Here is a 17,447-nt window from a genome sequence, read left to right on the forward strand (position 1 = left end):
GCTGCCAACTCTGGCGTTGCTCCAGCACCACCAGCTCCAGTAGGGGCTCCAGCGGTGCCGCCGCCCACAACTACTGTAGCCCAGGTCTGAGTCTTGGGGCGTGCTAATCAGAAGTCGGCAACAACGGGGTGCTTCATTGCCTGCAGCTTCACGCACGGAAATAATTATTACATAGTTCTGTCCTCACGCCCACCCGACACATTCGAAGAAGTTCAAGATGCTGTGACAATGAATGGAAATGTGGGCTAGAGATGTGATGGACATAATCTAATGTTTAATGGCGTGTTGAGACTCATGTCTAGAAAGTTCAGTTGCTTGTTTCTACGTAGATATCTATTCAATTCTGACGTAAGATGGCCCTTTCCCGCCAATAGTGAGAACAAAGGCAGCCGCAGGCAGTCAGCTTCTGTGAGTCGATCGAGACGGTATGACATCAACCACGACGGAAGCGGCAGCGAATGTGGACGAAGCGGTTTCTTTGAAGTTTGAACCCCCCGCTTAGACTGCTAGAATGCATTGCGCACTGCACATGCATCCATGGAAAGACGTCTTGCCCTCACCTGATTACTCGTGGGAGTGTGTATGAGAACAAGCCAATGGGCACAAAATACCTACACTAACCCACTACTCCATACCCTCGACTACTAAAACAGACCAAAATTTATGTGCGGCGAAGACGTCCGGTCTTGGGCGCTGCGGTTCTTGTCGGCGCATCTAGAGCAGCGGCCCGTCGCGAGATGGGCCGGCAGACTGCCCTCCAAGCGCAGTACGAGCAAGACGTGGAGCACGAGGCCGAGCGACGGCAGCGCCCAGCAGGCTCAACCTCGACTTACGCAGCCTCCCCAGACCTACGTCCCGGAGCAGCCACGCCAAACCTATTTCAGTCCCTCACGGGATCCAACGAGCAATATGGTGCCCCCTCCGACTCCCTCTGACTTTGCTTCCGGCACGCCGCAGAATAGTCCCATGTCGGCCGTGTTCTCGCAGGCGGACAGCAACACGCGGCACATGTCCCTCTCGCCGAGGTCTCTCTTCTCACCCCCGGGGACGGCAACAGCTTCCACGTCGACTTCGGTAAGCACACCGCTATCGCCAATGCAGCAAGACAATCTAGCAATTCAATTCTGTCCGGGATGCGGGAACTCGTGCCAGTGAACGACGTATTTTGCAGAAAATGCGGACGCAAGCAAGCAGTCGAGTAGATCGGCTGGTCTGAGGAAGCCACGTGATTGTGGGCAGCAGGTGGTTGGTGTCAAAAACAAGCGCAATCGGTGCTAGAATTGGAGCCGCTCCGGTAGAAGGCTTGGGAATTAATGACGGCAAAAAATCGGTTTCGCTCCACAGTCTTTCTAATTCATCAGCTGGACTTGGTTGGAAAGCATTCCGTAATGCGTGCTAGTGGAAATGTGGCTTTGTTATTTGAGTGTGTTTTTGGACTATGCTTAAGTTATGTACAGAATGAAGATATGGACCCCGAAAGTCGGGTAACTGAGCTTACGTACATTTTCGACAGGGAAATAGGAAGTCGACTGGGGAGCGAAGACATGCTATCTATGCGGCGTCCAAGAGCTTCTTGATAAATGTCAGCGCCTGCGAGCCATATTTGTTGACATACTGCTGATGGGAGTTGGCGTCGTTGCCGTTGCAGCAGTACGGGTCGGTCGAGTCACAGTAAGACTGGATGATGGCCGGGTTGGCGGGAGAGCACTTGTAGCCGCTCGGGCGGGCAGCGAACTGGGAGCACGAGTCAGTGTTTTTCTCTCTTGCGGCAGAAGGATGGTAGATATCCTATCCCAACTTACGCCACCGTTCTTGCAGGTGCCAACGTTGTAGGGCAAGCCATTCACGTTGTGCGGGTCGCCCATGAAGATGGCGGCCTTGACCGCGTCGAGGGCGGTGCCCGTCAGAGTAGCGCCAGCACCACCGCAGAGGGCGTTGTCCATGATTTGTCCGCCCTGCGCATGCATAGTTAGAATCCACGTCTTCTTCTCACTTTCTGTTCCACTGTGGTGGTCTTACCTGGGAGTAACCAATGAGCACAATCTTGGTGTCGGGGCATCTCTTGTTTAGGTCCGTCACGGCCTTGACGACAGCTGCGGTACCCTGCTTGGCCGAATTCTCGTAGCTGACCCCTCCGCAGTTGCTCTGGCCGCCACACGCCGGGTAGACGATGGCCTCCTTGCCCGCTCCCGCATATGCCTGTGTCACCATGTTGACAAGACCCTGTGAGGTGCCATAGCCCTGTGGGACCGTCGTCTCGCGGGCCCCGAATACGTACACCTTAGGGCAAGACTGGCGTTGCTCGAGCTCTACAGGCCCCGCGCTAGCTAGACTTGCGAGAAGGGGAACTGCAACGGTTGAGACCTTCATGGTGGTGGTTGAGCGGATTTCTGGCCTTGAGGTTAATCGTATGAGGTTAATCGTATGAGGTTGGGGAAGTAGAACTACGATGTCGGATGAGGGAGGGCAAGTATATAAAGTTTATCCCCAGCAGGCCCACTACAGTGAATCTGGGCAGACGGCAAACTGGACCTCATTCGGAAAACCCAGGGTCTCATTCCGAGCCTCGAACCCAGAAACCGCACGGCGCCCTTTCCCCGATGGGGTCTTCATTTCTGAGAAATATATATGCAAATATTGGTGCAACAACGAACGACGGAGCGCGGATGAACTGCCTGTCCATTTATGAGGTCTCCCGTCATCCAGCCGCCAAGCAAGCCCTCCCCGGGATGTGGGATAGAAGAGAGTCAGAGCAACGTTTCCTTTCCCAGCGGTAAGATTTGCAGCGGTATGGGCAATTTAGGTTAGACTCACCGGTGCCATAGACTGAAATGCAAGCGTCTAGACTTGCAGGGGGCTCAAATTCCGGTTTCCAGTCTTTCACGATCACGAAGGCATCATATCGGCCGGGACTGGGCCAGGTTCTCGACGAAGACGCTCGGAAGAGCAAATCGGAACCTTGTTTCGCATTGATTCTTGGCGTGTTGTCGGCGATATTGCCATACTCTCGAAGCGTGCAAGGCATGACCCCTCGCTATATGTGGCGGATGAATGCCGAATACACAAGCCACTGTCCGGCAGTCCAGGGTGCCATTCTGTGGGGAAGCGATTGTGCCTAAAGCAACGCTGCCGCCCCGTGGAGATCAGGTTTTATCCTAAAGGCCATGTGGACATTGTCCCCGAAATTTAATCTGCGTACATACTCACTTCCTCGCTTGGTATTGGAGTACGTGATCATTTAAATTGATGGAAGGTGGCAAAGGATTCTGGAGCGGGTCGGGGGGAGAAACTAGAATTTGCCATCAACCTGTCCAGCGCTATCTAGTGTTGGAGCTCTCCAGAATAACCAATCAGTGAGAACAAAAAACTCTCGCTCTTTCGCTCAGTGGATAGATAATACGCATAATATTCGTTACTCACAAGAAATCTTGGCTTTACGTCTTCAGACCTGCTGGGGATGGGTACTGATGGGTACTGATGGGGACTGATGGGGGTCAAAAGTTGTTAATTATTCAACCCGGATGTGCCCTTGATCGCCACCATCATTCGCTCTCCGCGATTGAAGAAATGTTCTTAAACTCTTCTGGTGTCCAAAATAAGAAGGGAAAAGGAAAAGAAAGCCTAGGATACCCAGCTTTCCCATGTGTATTTAGTAGCTACGAGACGTGCGTGTCGTGCCAGCCTCCAACTCAAACCAAAACAAACGTCTTGCCGATTGCACTGGTAAATTTGGAATTGTCGCACTTGAACCAACCAACACGACGCCATTTGGAAGCCCCATGGGCAAATTGGTCAGTTGGTGGCACAGCCTGCACTAAAAGACCCGACGCGGTTTGCGGGCCCTCTCCTAGCTGAGCCGTGCCAACTCGTAAGGCCAGGACGTCGTCTGCAGTCGACCACCCGAATTTGATGGAATCGTGCCTGACTTGCGCTCGAGGGCCTGACTTCCGACCACCCTCCTCCGCCAAATATGCCGTGTAGACCAAAGGGCCATCAAACATGTTGCGCCAGGGCAGTGTCTTGGCCACAACATCGAGGTAGCCGCTCTGGAGTCGGCCGTGGGGATCCGCTCCGGCCGGACTCACTACCACGTCCAGAAGCTCCATTTCCTGTCGAAAGCCAGTAGGGCCTTGGGACGCCCAAGTCACCCCACCATTATGTGCCGCCCAAGACCAGCTCGGCGCCACATATGTGCTATACTCAGCAGCTCTGATATTGTTCATTGGCCACCACATTAGGCCCCGGCAAAGGTCCCCTTTCCACAGGCCAGCCAGATATGTATCATTATGTGTCTGTAACATCTTGTGTGCGAGACCGGACACGGCGGGCAGCTTGTCCTCGGGAAAAGACAGTTGCTTTCCCGAGTAAAAGGTCATGAGGGCGTACCAGTCGAGATAGTCGTCTCCCCTCGTGCGGACATGGCTGGTTCCCGTCTTTGGTAGGATCTTGGGGGTCCACGGGTTCCTCTGCGTGCGCGGTTTGTGGTCTAGTGGGACCTCGGTTCTCAGCTGTGAGCTGAGGCAGTCCATGGCCAGGAGCTCGTCGAGAAAGTACAGAATGCGGCTACAGAGAATCTGCTCTTGGAATATCCAAGCTCTCTCATTCCACCGAGAATTGACAAGTGAGTCCGAGTTGGACGAGTTGTGTGGGAACTGGAGGGCGAGCTCGCCGCGCGAGACCTGGCCGTCTTCCTCCTCACCCTCTCCATCGGCAGCACGTCTCTCGCAGGCAACCTTCACAGACTGATGCCAAGGCCTTTCCAGAAACCCCTCAAAAACATTCCGTGCGGAAACGGCAGCGATGGTCAGGTCGGAGTTCTCGAAGATTTGCCACATTTGGGCTGCCTGGTCGGCCCAGTCGGCGAGGTCGTCTTGCACGATGCAGAGTGCGTCGATCCAGATGTAAGGTGCCCCCAGCGTTCTCGCCACCACGATGGCATCCTGCAGGGATCTTGGAAGCTCGTCTTGGAGGAAGCCCACCTTTCTGGTCGCGAGGTTCTCCTTTGTCGTGTGGTACAATTGAGTTCCGGCCTGTTGTTTGCCCCAGCAGTAGCTGAGGGTGTGATAACAGGGGAAATCTCCCTCAATATCGCCGCCATCAACAAGCGACAGCTGCCCATCGTCGGGGCCGAGATCAACGAGTCTCTTGGGGCAAAAGCCCTTGCGGTTGAGCTTACAGGCGTCGTGGGTTTTGTCGCAATCCCGGCACCATGCCCTGATCAGCTCCAAGTTCTCGTGTCCCAGAGTGTCCCTGGCCGTGGGGGGCAGCTCGCTGTTGAAAGCAAAGGCAATTTGCACGACCTTGGGAATGGCCGGAACATCCGAACGGCGGAGCCGGACGGAAACCTCCAGCATACCCGAGAACTGGGACCCATCGTCCGACTCGTCGAAGCCATGGGTTTCAATCTCGACGTAGACATTGCTCTCGGGATTTGTATTTGGCGACTTGGACGTGATGTCCACCAGCGGGCGGACGCCGAACTGAGCGATGAGACATGCTCGCACGAAGCGGCAAATCCCTACCCCGCATGGCGAGGCCGCAAGGGATGGGAAGTTGAGGGAGGCGTCGTCAGCCTCGACGGCAAAGCTGTCGCGGTCGTCTTCCGTGTTTTGTCGCGAAATCGATTGAGCAAATCCACTGCAGATCTCGCAGGCTGGCCCTGCGCCCAATTCAGTGACGAACCGTGGCTCCGGCTCGGGATCATAGTCGTCTTCAACGAACCAGACACCCATGACGAGGGCTTGTCAGATTATTATCGGTCGGGTTGGGCGTCGGTGCTGAAATGACTATAAATCCAACATGACCTGGAGGAAGCTGAAGTCAAAGTGGGGGGGAAGGGTAATCAATCATGGCAGCCAGGCTTTGGGAATTGCCAGGCCCTGGGAATTGCCAGGCTTTGGAATTGCTAGGCTTTGGGAATTGCCAGGCCATGCAGCAATGCGAGAGCTCATGCAGCTAAGCCACCATAGAGATGCCTAACTGGTCGGATTTGGGCCGTGGCAGTGCAACGAATCAAACCTCGGAGTTAAGAATTAATTAGAGTAGGCTCTTACCCAACTTGAGTTCCGATGAGGTTCCGAAGAGGTAAATGTCGGAAGAAGCCGCGTCACATAATCCGGCTGACCATTTCCGGCCACTCAACGAACAAAGACTTCTTCTTCCTTATATAGAAGGGCACCTGCCCATTCTTCCTTCATTCACGTCTCCCGAATGCAAGCACTCTTTTGCCTTCAATCAATGCAGTGTTGTATGTGACAGTAAATGGCAAGATACGGTAACCTATGCAACCATGCGACTCGTAAGTACCTGGGTAGGTAGGTATGCTGCGATTGTAGAGTGAGATGATAAAAGGTTCAGACGATTTTCCTTCTCCCAGGTGCTGTCATGTACCTGTGGAAAACACTGGACGGAAGAAACGATGTGGAATTTCTTCTCTACGAGCACTTCCCAGCTTACCACCATTGGCGCCTCTTAGCACTGCGCTATTTTCGCGAAGGCCTTCCATGATAGACAGCTATGGCGAGTTGGTCTGTTTGGCTATCGATGAACACAAAGCGACTTGAACTTCCAAGTATCAGTGGAGAGTCTGATCTTTTGACCAAGGCGGTTCGCCCTAGGTCCCGAGGTCTTGACTAGCGCTGAAGCTGACTGACTGTTCGACTTGCCATCTTGTGAAGTTTACGTCACTGTCCGGTGTGGGGTGGGGCATTTCATCTCAACTTACCCAGCAGCACATACCCAGGCAGCACATACCCAGGCAGCACTTACCTAGGCAGCACATACCTAGGTAGCACTTACCTAGGCAGCACATACCTAGGTAGCACTTATCTTGGGTCCCTGACCCGGTAGGCACTTGACAGTGTCTGCCGATTTACAGTTCATCGTGTGACGTGCGAAGGCCACGCTGTCATCTCGGGGGGTGCTTCCAGGCTCAACCTTCCTTCCCCCTCCACCTACCAACCTTCATTAGCATTGTGTGGGTAGTAGGCCTGCATTCTCGCCCGACCTACCCTGCCATTGCCTGAAGAGGCTGTCGCCCACTCGCATTCACCCACGCCTGGCACCTCGCTTCCGCCTCTCGCTTCCGCTTTGGCGCGCCTTCCGTTTTCACCCTCTAGGTACTTTGGTCTTCCGTTTTCACCCTCTAGGTCTTCCTACACTTCCGCCTTTCGCTACTGCAGCAGACGACTACCCACCAATTCCACCTTCCTGGCGTGAATAAATCTCGCCACCACCGCGACATCAATTCGTTTCGCTCCTTGTCGCTCACCCCCAGAATTCTCCCCACAACCCTCACATTCTCTCCTCGTCGCCCTTTCTTCTGATACGTCCTATCCGAGACAAAATGGACCCGGGCATCGACGTTGAGACCTTGTTGAAGGAGGTCGAGGAACCAGTTTCGAACCTGTCGCTGCTTTCCGAGAACCAACAAAAGCGAGCCACGCAGAAACGTGCAGCCAGTGAAAAGCAGCAGGAGGAGGGAATTCGTGCTGAAATCGCCCTGCTGCCCCCGACACTCACCCCCGCGGTCCCCACACAGTCGCAGAAGCGAAATAAATGCAGAAGGCGTCAGAAGAAGAGACAACGTGCAGCACTCGAGGCTGGCTTACCACTTCCCGAGCGAGGACAAACCTTTACTCAGAAGTGCCGTGAGTCGGAAAAGCAGCAGCAAGCCCGCATGCGTGATGCTACTGCCGCGCAGGGGGCAGAAGGGGAGGCACAGCCCAAAGATGAGTTCTTGGAAACCGAAACCGGCATGCAGCAGGAGCTTCGCAACCAGATGACCGCCAAGCTACAGGTCAGCAACGATACAATAATAAAGCAAGAACAGGTCGAGCATTTCGAGGACGAGCCCACGGCGAACATACTCGGGAAGCCCGAGCCGACCAACCAAAATCCAGACGACCGGCTCACGATACTTCAAAACCCAGCTGACCGCCACACCAGCAGCCATACTTCGCCCAAGAAACGCCGGAAGCCAAGCCGAGAGAAGGCACGGCGTGGAAGAGCAGCGCAGAGACACCGCAAGGCATGGAACAAGAAGATGACGGTAAGCAATAATTACTTATCTGCGATATTGCCTTTTCGGTGTCATCTTGTTCACTTTCCTGATGACTTTTTTCTTTCAGTACTTGACCCTTGCCCTTGAGCTATTGACCATCTCGGCCCACGACACTTGTTCTTTAGCACACGGATTGGCCGAGCACCTCCAAGTCGCCTTGCCACAGCGCCAACCGGAGATTAGCGAGCCACAAGGCCAAGAAGAGCTAGTCTAGTTTGCTCACCATCCATCTCCATATTCATCTCGTAGGCGCGTCACAAGATTCCGCCTCAAAGTCTCTCGACACAATTCGTTCACTCGGGCAGGCATGTTTTCAAGAGAACGGCGAGCTCGGCAAGGTCATTTCTTTCGCGACTTCCGAGTTCGCTTCTCACCAGCATCTCAAAAGCTGGTGTAGAGCCTACAGAGCCGGTGGTTCGGAGCAGCAGCTTGTGCGCCAGGCATGTCTATATGGTCGCCTCTACGATTCTAAGAATGACATGCAGTATCTCGACCAAAGATGCTCGACTTCGCTTCGGCAACGCATATTCAGAGCAGTTTTTGATATTTCCTTTCCTCTTCCAGTCCCCTTTTTTGCACAGTTAATCATCGCACGAGCAGATTCGCACATACCCAATTCCCAAGGAAGCTTCATACGAGCGAACTCTATGGCTCCGAGGTGAGGATTGCTCCCTCATCCACATGTATGCCAGAATCTTTGAGTACATCGTTTCCGCCGTTTTATGACCCCTTCCGATCTCACTCAACTTCCATCCCCACATTCGCCCTGTTTCCATCCCCGCATTCGCCTTAATTTCCATCCCTATGTAGTCTAATAACTAGGCAGAACGACCGAAACGTAATCGGCTACTGAGCACGGAGTTTGAGGAGAGGATGTTAGGTTTCGATGTTCTCAGGCTATTTCAGGCGATTGAAAGCCTAACATACCCATCTTACTAGATACACACCCGCAGCAAATGAACTCAGTGCCCGCACGAACAGCCATTGCTTCCCCTAATCAAATTGATTAACGAAGTCGACGCAGTATCAGTGTTATGGCAATAATGTCAATCATGGCATCTAATTGACTATTGCAGCTTCTTCCACAGTATCAAAATCCATCCATATCATGAAAATAACAAGTCACCGCCCAAACCACGTCTGCGGCCTTTCCTCACGAATAATCTCCCTGATCTCGCTACCATGATTTGATATCCCGGGCCCCGGCCGTCAAGTAAAAGCTCAATAGACCTATTTGCACGTCTTCCAGTTGGTCTTGAAGATGACATGGACGTTTCCATCAAACGAGTCAATCTATTTTTTTGGGGCACGGGCGGATTTGCCCGCCGCTCTCAATCAGCCCACATTCCTTTTCGCTTTTCGTTTCCCCCAAATAACGCCTGGGGGCCGAGGAGAGAAAAAGATACAAAGAAAGAAGGATCAAAAAAAAAAAAAGGAAAGACTAGGCCGACGCATCGCTACAACGGCGCCACATCAGCTGAACAGTCTGGGGGATGCTCACCGTCATGGCGCCCTTACTAGGGCTTGTAATAGGCGTGATGCGGACCTCGGAGTTCACGTTGAGGATGGCTGTGGTGCCGCACTTGGAGAAAGACTCGATGCCGACGCCCGCGAGCAGGTTGTAGTTGTCGTCGTACGGCGCCACCAGGTTCTTCTGGAATACCACCTCCTGGCTACTGTCGCCCGAGAAGGTGTAGCCGGCGCGGCACACGCCCGTCTGGCCGTCCGCCAGGCTGGCATAGCCCTGGAAGCGGGTCTCGATGATGGAGAACCTTTGTGTGTGCGAGGTAAGCATCCACTCACTCGCTTGGGGGGAGGCCATCGGCGGTAAACTCACTGGTAGCCAGCAGGGAACGAGAGGTTGATGCTGACGCGGCAGTTCTTGCGGCTGTCCGAGGCAGAGCTGCCAGGACCAACGGTGACGACGTATTGATCAAAGGCCACGTCGAAGATGGTTCCAGTAGCGTCAACGTTCACAAAGGCGTGACCAACAGGGCAGCCGCTTCCAATGGCGGTGACATTGAGAATCTTGATGGTTGACGGGGGCGGGGCAGGCTGAACGCTAAGGACCGGGGACGGAGCGGCAGCCGCAACACCGGCAAGAAGGAGAGGCAGAAAATGCATCTTGGAGGCGGGTATGTTGAGTTGACGTGGTTTGGTGAAGATTGAAGCCTTGGGATATTGTGAGGATGGACCTGTCGGTGGTGTGGGTGATAATCAAGAACTTGGTTGTCTTGGGACGATGCGTCCTTCTTATACAGGCCGAAGACAGACAGGTTAGGAAAGTAGTTGAGGTATCCTATCTGCTCACTCAGAGGTCAGACGTCTGTCCCGGGCGTGATAGCCACGCTGGAGTGGATCTGGGGATAAAGAGGTGTCCATGTCCGTTCCCGGATGGTGAGACGGAGGGAAGCGGGATCACGGGCAGAAGAGAGAGTATCGGAGCATTGGTCTAGATCACGCCCTTCATGTTGCAATTGTTGATGCTACCAGCACTCTCTAAGTCTTGGCATGCGCCTTGGCCACCTCGCCGTTGCGCTATGGCTGCTATTCTCTTGCTATTTACAGAGATAGCTTTGCAGTGTGGTCTGATATCAAACCCAAACCAGGAGCATGATAAAGCCTCCAGCCCGGTTAACCAAGGCCAAGTGGCAAGGGAGACCATGCGTAATCTCAGAGGCAATATCCGCACTGGAGCAGCGCAAGAACACTTGGTGAGCTACACGCCTTTAGGCCAGGCCCTAGCTCTTCCCTCGTGATTTCCACAAGTATGTTCAGGCCAACGTGCCTGAGACATATGGACATATGGTAACATTCTTGGCGGAACGATTGGCCTCCTTCCGTCAGACCCTCAACGACGTAGCGTTCGTTGCTCCAAGAGAAGCCAATCCAAGCTGTAAGCTGTATTAAACAGGCCGTGACGTTGAGGCAAAAGGGCCGATCTATTTTGATATTTACAAAGTCTAAATCGGGATGTTCCACTGCAACGACGAGTGTTGCTCCCCAAATTCCCACGTACTCAATCATAGCTATTGAATCTGTTCCCCAGTTTGCCATTTCCGCAATGACCCTTTGAGAGCTGAACGGACCGCACCATCCGCGGCTCACCTGTCGAACATCAGAGAATCCAGGTAGCGGGTGTTGGCAATGTAAGGGGAAGCTTAGAACCCAGCGCTAGCAGACGGCTGCAAATTGACCTGCCGTATACTGTCGAGCGACTCGCTTGGGGCCAAGTCCGGAAGGTTCCAGTTGCCAAGCGGGCAGGGGTCTTGGCTAGACGCTTCTGCAACCAAAGGGTGACGTTTAATATGACCACGGGTTGCATCTGCATCAGACTCAGTGACGGTGATTGGCCACGGCCTCGTTGTAGCGAGGCTGCCACATCCTGGAGGCTGGTAACATATGAGCAACGGAAACCCATTCCAGCCCAGGCAGGCGGGACTTGAGCCCGGACAGGCCAGAGTGCGCAGTGTTCCAAACGGGCAGGTTGACCTTGCCCAGAGATGTCACACAAAGTACAAAGCGACCTCACCCACCCATCACCTGATCGGCCGATGGCCTGGTGTTCGTTTAGCAGTCAGTGGTGGGCATGTTTATATGCTGTCGACATGGAGCCAACAGGTCCAGGCCAGTTGTGTATCTGGGTAGCATCGCTTCACCGTCTGTCGCTTCAGGGCATGCAGGGACCAAGCTGAGGGATTTCATATGGATAAAGTGTTTTGGAGCCTTGGCACTCGACTCTTTTCCATCGACCCCGCGCTTTCTTTCATTGCAATGCAATACACTTGCCTCTTCAATTTTTTTAGTAAAAATTTTGCTAACGAAACGACCTTTGGTCGTTAGCTTGGGTGCATCTTGCGCTTTTCTTGGCCCCTCCGCGGCGAGCGCCGAGAACGGCATATCCATGAGCGAGCAACCGATGAGGCACTCCGGCTCGCTTCATGTCCGTCCCACCATTGGGTAGCCCAGGAACATGCACGTCCAAATTACGCGGTACATTGGGTTCCGGGTCCTGGTCAACTTCAGGGGTGAGATTAGATTGGAGCTTAAATTACGTGAAAGTCATTGGGTAAGGCGGAGAGCGTATTGAGCATCTCAAGAGTTCAAGCCTGGTCTGGTAAACATCTGGTCTAGTAACCATCTGGTCTAGTAAACATCTGGTCTAGTAAACATATATGAACTCGTCGTTCTCGCGATCTGTCAAATCTGCAAAGGCCTGATTACCAGTCCCGTTGCGAGTGCTATCCTCGTCTTCCGAAGCAGCCACGTACTCATGGTCCATCGAGCGGTCATGCAGACGGGCAGGCTTACCGTGGGCAACGCGCAGGCGTGCCTGTCGGCGATTCAGCAGCCGGAGATTGGCGGCCTGGAGAAGAATGGCAACCCCCATGGCGATAAACACGACTAGCGTGCTGCGGAGGCCAGGGAGGTAGGAGGGAGCGTCGGCAGCGGTGAACAGCAACGGGCCAATGATGTTTCCAGCGGATGAAGCGGCGTTGTAGAGGGACATCATGGCCGCCTTCTTGGTCTGGCCCGCCGTGTTGGCGAGGATCCACGCCACAATGAGTGTGTTGCAGCCAAAGATGAAAGCAAGGAGGTAGTACCCCGCCAGAAGCGCTGGAGTGTTCTGCGCCTGGCCCCCTTCGCCCCGCGGCATCGCGTAGAGTAGCACAAGTCCTGCGAGGATGGGCACCAGAATGGCCAACAGCGTGATGGATTTCCACCGCAGCTTGGCCGCCGCCCAGGCAACGGCTAAGATGATCACGTACTGGATGGCCCCAAAAGGGATGTTGAGCAGCGTGGTTTTGTACTTGTCGAAGCCGAGACCGCTCAGGATCAACGGTCCGAAAGTGTTGGTAACCTGCGCGCCGAGATTGTTGGCGAGAGACATGGCGATGAAGAGGTACGTCTTAACGTCGAGGAATGCCTCAAGAACCTGGCTCCATTTCAGGTTTTGAGATCCCACGCCCGTCTGGTTGGCTCGGAGTCGTTCAAGTGCCTGGGCACGCTCCGTCTTGGTCAGGAACCGGGCGGAGGGGATATCACTGTCCAGTTTCCAGTAGATAAACGGAGCGGTAGCTATGGTGACGAGGCCGGTACACAAAAAGATGCTGGTGTGGTTACGTCAGTGGCGAACAAAAGGTGGAACAGACATGAAAGTTATGTGATTCCGACACTCACATCTGCCAGGGAGCAAGAATCGGCGACTTTATGCTGCCTAGCCCGTACGAGAGAAGGGCGGCAACAATGGTGGCCAGACCGTTGGTCCCATACCAGGCGGCGACTCGCACTGGCTGCTCCGATCTCCGGTACCACTGACTGGTGATGATAGAAAACAGGGGGAGGCAGCCGGCCTCGAACAGGCCCAGGAAGAAGCGGTCGACGAGCAGGCTCCTGAAGCTGCGGCAGGCCGGCGTGCAGGCCTGCGCAATGCCCCAGCCCAGAACGAGCACCGGCATGAGGATCCGGTGTGGTACTTTGACGATCAAGATGGACGAGAAGGGCTGCCAAGCCAGCTGGGCAATGGGGGCAATGGAGCCGACCACCGAGTACTGGTTGCCCTCCAGATTCGCGTCTTCTCGCAGCCCAAATATGGCGCTGTATCCAAGTATCGTCTTGTCCAGAATCTGTTCACAAGCGCGTCAGTTTAAATGATACATAATTAATTACGCGCACTCGACGGGGCAAGTGAGAATTACCTGAAGAAAGTAAACCCAAACTAGAATGGTCAGGATGACGCGGTCAGTTTTGCGGCGAATTCTCTTGTTCTATTATGACATAACATGGACGGTTAGTACGCCGTGGCTCTCTGGATGAGCGGGGGGCAAGGAACAGAAAAAGGGGGGCCCACGTCCTCCTCTGTCAAGGTGACTCTCTGATCATCGTGGCCATCACCGCCGACACCAGCATCCCCATGCTCTATCTCAGTAGCCGAGATTTCCGCATTCTCCTCGTCACCGTTTGGCGCCGCCTGTCCGTCGATTTTGTGATCATCGGCCATGCCACTCTCTAATGGTTGATAGCCAGCTCGAGGTGGCCGGGAAAATGAGGAAAACATGGCAAACAACGGCCAGCCCGCTGAGGGCGACGAGCTCACTCCGGGCTCACTCTTCAAGTCCAGGCCACACACATGACGTAGTGGCCGCACTCACACTAATTACGGCAATCTCTGCAGTGCAAAGGCCGTCGGCAGAGGCAATCTTGGAACAGGTGGTTGTAGGGGTGGCGACCTGAGACGGGCCCTAGATTCGCATCGGACCGGCGGGATGGCGGAATGCGGGGTTGGTGGGGGTCCCTAGACACTCACGAGGTCAGGTCTGAAGATCTGCAGAGCCCGAGTCATAAACGGACTAGTCGGGAGTGTGGTGCTATTGTGCTACGTGGGGGTCCGAGATCAAGAGAGGTCGTCTTTTAGTGTAGTTGTTCATCCTAATGAATATATCTGTTTTATATTACGGCGCGCACATCAAATTTTGGCTTGTGAGATATGACCATGTCACGGATATGACCATGTCACGGATATGACCATATCACGACATGGATGGTTACGAGTTTGAGTCACAGTTACGCGCTCGTCTCGCTCCGGAACGGTGCAGGTGGGCCGTTCCCTGCTGGTACTGTTTTTGTCTCATTGACCTCTTGCGTGATGACTTCGTTGGTGTCTCCCTTATATTCGTTAGTACGCGGAAAAGGGGTAGCTCTTGAGGGAAACCCAACACCGAGCAATTGGGTTCAACTCTCATCTCTCATCTTTAACAGCGGTTTCTCTCGGCTTCGCTTCACATTCAAGCTGTCCCAAGCTGTCCTTCTCCCTTGGCGCAACCCCACTCCATGCAGCAATGTCAATGGCGCCAAACTCCACCCTTCTGCCGTAGTTTCGCAATCCCGGCTAAATAGCAGTTGCAACCCCCGCGTCCCGGGTCTCTGGTCGACAACTCGATGTCTGTTTGTTGCCCTTTCCGCCTCGACAACTTCAGTCTGAACGCAAGAGGAGAAGACAATAAAAACAAAACGCGTCTGGATATACCAGACCCACCCAAGATTCAAAACACGTCGATAAGGACGACTAACACCAACCAACTCGGCCATGCCGCTAGTTCGCAACCCCATCCTCCCCGGGTTCAACCCGGACCCGTCGGTGCTCCGGGTCGGGGAGGACTACTACATTGCCACGTCGACCTTTGAGTGGTACCCGGGAGTGCAGATCCATCACTCGCGCGACCTGGCCAACTGGGAGCTGCTGACGCGGCCGCTGAACCGCAAGAGCCAGCTGGACATGCGCGGCGACCCGGACAGCTGCGGCGTGTGGGCGCCGTGCCTGACGCACGACGGCGCGCGCTTCTGGCTCGTCTACACCGACGTCAAGCGCAAGGACGGGTCCTTCAAGGACACGCACAACTACGTTGTGCACGCCGAGGCCATCACAGGCCCGTGGTCCGACCCCATCTACGTCAACTCGTCGGGCTTCGACCCCTCGCTGTTCCACGACGACGACGACGGCGGCGGCCGCAAGTACTTTGTCAACATGCTGTGGGACCACCGCCGCCGCCCGCACACGTTTGCCGGCATCGCCGTGCAGGAGTTTGACGCCGGCTCGGGGAAGCTGGTCGGCCCGCGCCGCAACGTCTACGCCGGCACGGACCTGGCCCTCGTGGAGGGCCCCCACCTGTACCGGCGCAACGGGTGGTACTACCTGCTGACGGCCGAGGGCGGCACGGGCTACGACCACGCGTGCACGCTGGCGCGGGCGCGCGACATCTGGGGCCCCTACGAGACGCACCCCGCCAAGCACATCCTGACGTCCAAGGACAGCCCCCACGCGGCCCTGCAGCGCGCCGGCCACGGAGACCTCGTCGACACGCCCGACGGCCGCACGTATCTAGTGCACCTAGCGGGGCGCCCGACGACACAGCGTCGGCGGTGCGTGCTGGGCCGCGAGACGGCCATCCAGGAGGTCGCGTGGGACGAGGACGGGTGGCTGCACGTCAAGGACGGCCCTGTGCCAAGCCTGCACGTCGACCTGCCCGGCGCGCGCGACGAGGACAAGTACTGGGCCGAGAGCCTGTACACGTTCGGGGCGGGGAGCGGGGAGAATGCGCGGCTGCCGGCCGACTTCCAGTGGCTGCGCACGCCCGATACGGAGCGCATCTTCGAGACGACGGCGGACGGGAAGCTGGTACTGATTGGGCGCGAGAGCATTGGCAGCTGGTTCGAGCAGTCGCTGGTGGCGCGGCGGCAGACGCACTTTTCCTACGACGCCAAGACAGTGGTCGACTTCTCGCCGGCCGACGAGCGCCAGTTTGCCGGGCTGACGGCCTACTACTGCCGCTTCAACTTCTTCTACCTGACGGTGACGGCGCACTCGGACGGGCAGCGCGAGCTGCTGATCATGGCAAGCGAGGCGTCGTGGCCGCTGGGCGGTTTGGCGGCGTCGACGCTCGGCGACGCCGTGTCCATCCCCAACGACGGCCGCGTGGAGCTGGCGCTGAGCATCCGCGGCAAGGCGCTGCAGTTCTCGTACGCGCTGCCCGACGCTGCCGACTGGGCCGACCGGGAGCTGAAGAAGATCGGGCCCGTCTTTGACGCCTCCATCGTGTCGGACGAGTGCGGCGGCCACCAGGCCCACGGCAGCTTCACGGGCGCCTTTGTCGGCGTGGCCGCCTCTGACCTGAACGGCACGGCTGCCCGGGCCACGTTTGACTCCTTCCTGTACCGCCCCGTGCGCGACGAGAGCGACCGCTACGAGATTTAAGCACTTACCTTGGGCACCTTACGTAATTAGTTTCTAGAATACTCTGTAATTCTAGGCCCAACCTAACTGGAAGAATAGGGGCGGGAGCCTAAGCTGAGTGCTGACAGTGTCATCATGTTGTGTGTTATTATGTTGTGTGCCTTAACCGCGAGCCGACAGGCGCAGGCAGCAGTACGTACGTACAGTGCGTGGCCCACCGGCAGGCTGCCTGGACACCCGATCTATTGTGATGCGGTGGCGCTGGCAGTGGCGCTGGCGCTGGCGCAGACGCAGGCACAGGCCGCCGCTCAACGCTCGTAAAGATTGCTTGGCGGGCATGGCCGCGGGTGGGGTGCCGGTGTGGCTTGCACGTTGCAGCTCAAACTTATTTATGGATTTATTTAGCGGGAACTGGGCTGGAGTGAATGTGCGCTCAGCAGCGGGTGGTAGTGGCGAAAGGGGCCGGTGGACATCCACTGTAGTGGGTCCATTGGCCGGGCTGTTCCCCACTGACTGGATGACATCCATCCCCCTGCCCAGAAATATGTAAGGTACCAACCTTCAAACGGTGACTTGACAAATGGGTCCATAACTTTACCGACCCCAAGGCACTGGATGACACTGTCTTGAATACGGCCTATGCACCGGGCGCTC

At 55.5% G+C, this 17,447-nt stretch overlaps 6 protein-coding genes across 6 annotated transcripts; 2 read left to right on the plus strand and 4 right to left on the minus strand.

The window, feature by feature from the left end:
* Positions 1–1,551: 1,551 nt before the first annotated feature.
* B0T26DRAFT_643349 (cutinase) lies at positions 1,552–2,370 on the minus strand (the record flags this gene model as incomplete). The annotated part of the gene is made up of 3 exons (XM_060437527.1): positions 1,552–1,734; positions 1,803–1,955; positions 2,020–2,370. 3 exons carry the CDS (start codon positions 2,368–2,370, stop codon positions 1,552–1,554), a joined length of 687 nt encoding a protein of 228 aa, XP_060299505.1.
* A 1,640-nt stretch (positions 2,371–4,010) lies between these two features.
* B0T26DRAFT_602938 (heterokaryon incompatibility protein-domain-containing protein) lies at positions 4,011–4,958 on the minus strand (the record flags this gene model as incomplete). Its single annotated transcript, XM_060435772.1, has 1 exon — positions 4,011–4,958. A coding segment is annotated over one exon (948 nt), but the record flags the coding sequence as incomplete, so codon positions are not given.
* A 2,012-nt stretch (positions 4,959–6,970) lies between these two features.
* Positions 6,971–8,637, plus strand: B0T26DRAFT_706894 (uncharacterized protein). The gene has a single exon (XM_060441832.1). It carries the CDS (start codon positions 7,346–7,348, stop codon positions 8,147–8,149), a length of 804 nt encoding a protein of 267 aa, XP_060299507.1. The 5' UTR covers positions 6,971–7,345; the 3' UTR covers positions 8,150–8,637.
* A 655-nt stretch (positions 8,638–9,292) lies between these two features.
* Positions 9,293–10,186, minus strand: B0T26DRAFT_675139 (uncharacterized protein; the record flags this gene model as incomplete). The annotated part of the gene is made up of 3 exons (XM_060439791.1): positions 9,293–9,355; positions 9,564–9,834; positions 9,900–10,186. The coding sequence occupies 3 exons, from the start codon at positions 10,184–10,186 to the stop codon at positions 9,293–9,295; spliced, it is 621 nt and encodes a 206-aa protein (XP_060299508.1).
* A 2,038-nt stretch (positions 10,187–12,224) lies between these two features.
* Positions 12,225–14,063, minus strand: B0T26DRAFT_642381 (major facilitator superfamily domain-containing protein; the record flags this gene model as incomplete). The annotated part of the gene is made up of 4 exons (XM_060437436.1): positions 12,225–13,173; positions 13,244–13,689; positions 13,762–13,830; positions 13,914–14,063. The coding sequence occupies 4 exons, from the start codon at positions 14,061–14,063 to the stop codon at positions 12,225–12,227; spliced, it is 1,614 nt and encodes a 537-aa protein (XP_060299509.1).
* Positions 14,064–15,149: 1,086 nt separating this feature from the next.
* Positions 15,150–17,215, plus strand: B0T26DRAFT_828134 (glycoside hydrolase family 43 protein; the record flags this gene model as incomplete). The annotated part of the gene is made up of 1 exon (XM_060447441.1): positions 15,150–17,215. The coding sequence occupies one exon, from the start codon at positions 15,150–15,152 to the stop codon at positions 16,812–16,814; it is 1,665 nt and encodes a 554-aa protein (XP_060299510.1). The 3' UTR covers positions 16,815–17,215.
* Between the last annotated feature and the right edge of the window lie 232 nt (positions 17,216–17,447).

Source organism: Lasiosphaeria miniovina, assembly GCF_030549165.1.
Source record: "Lasiosphaeria miniovina strain SMH2392-1A chromosome Unknown B0T26scaffold_3, whole genome shotgun sequence".
In the NCBI taxonomy this organism is placed as follows: domain Eukaryota; kingdom Fungi; phylum Ascomycota; class Sordariomycetes; order Sordariales; family Lasiosphaeriaceae; genus Lasiosphaeria; species Lasiosphaeria miniovina.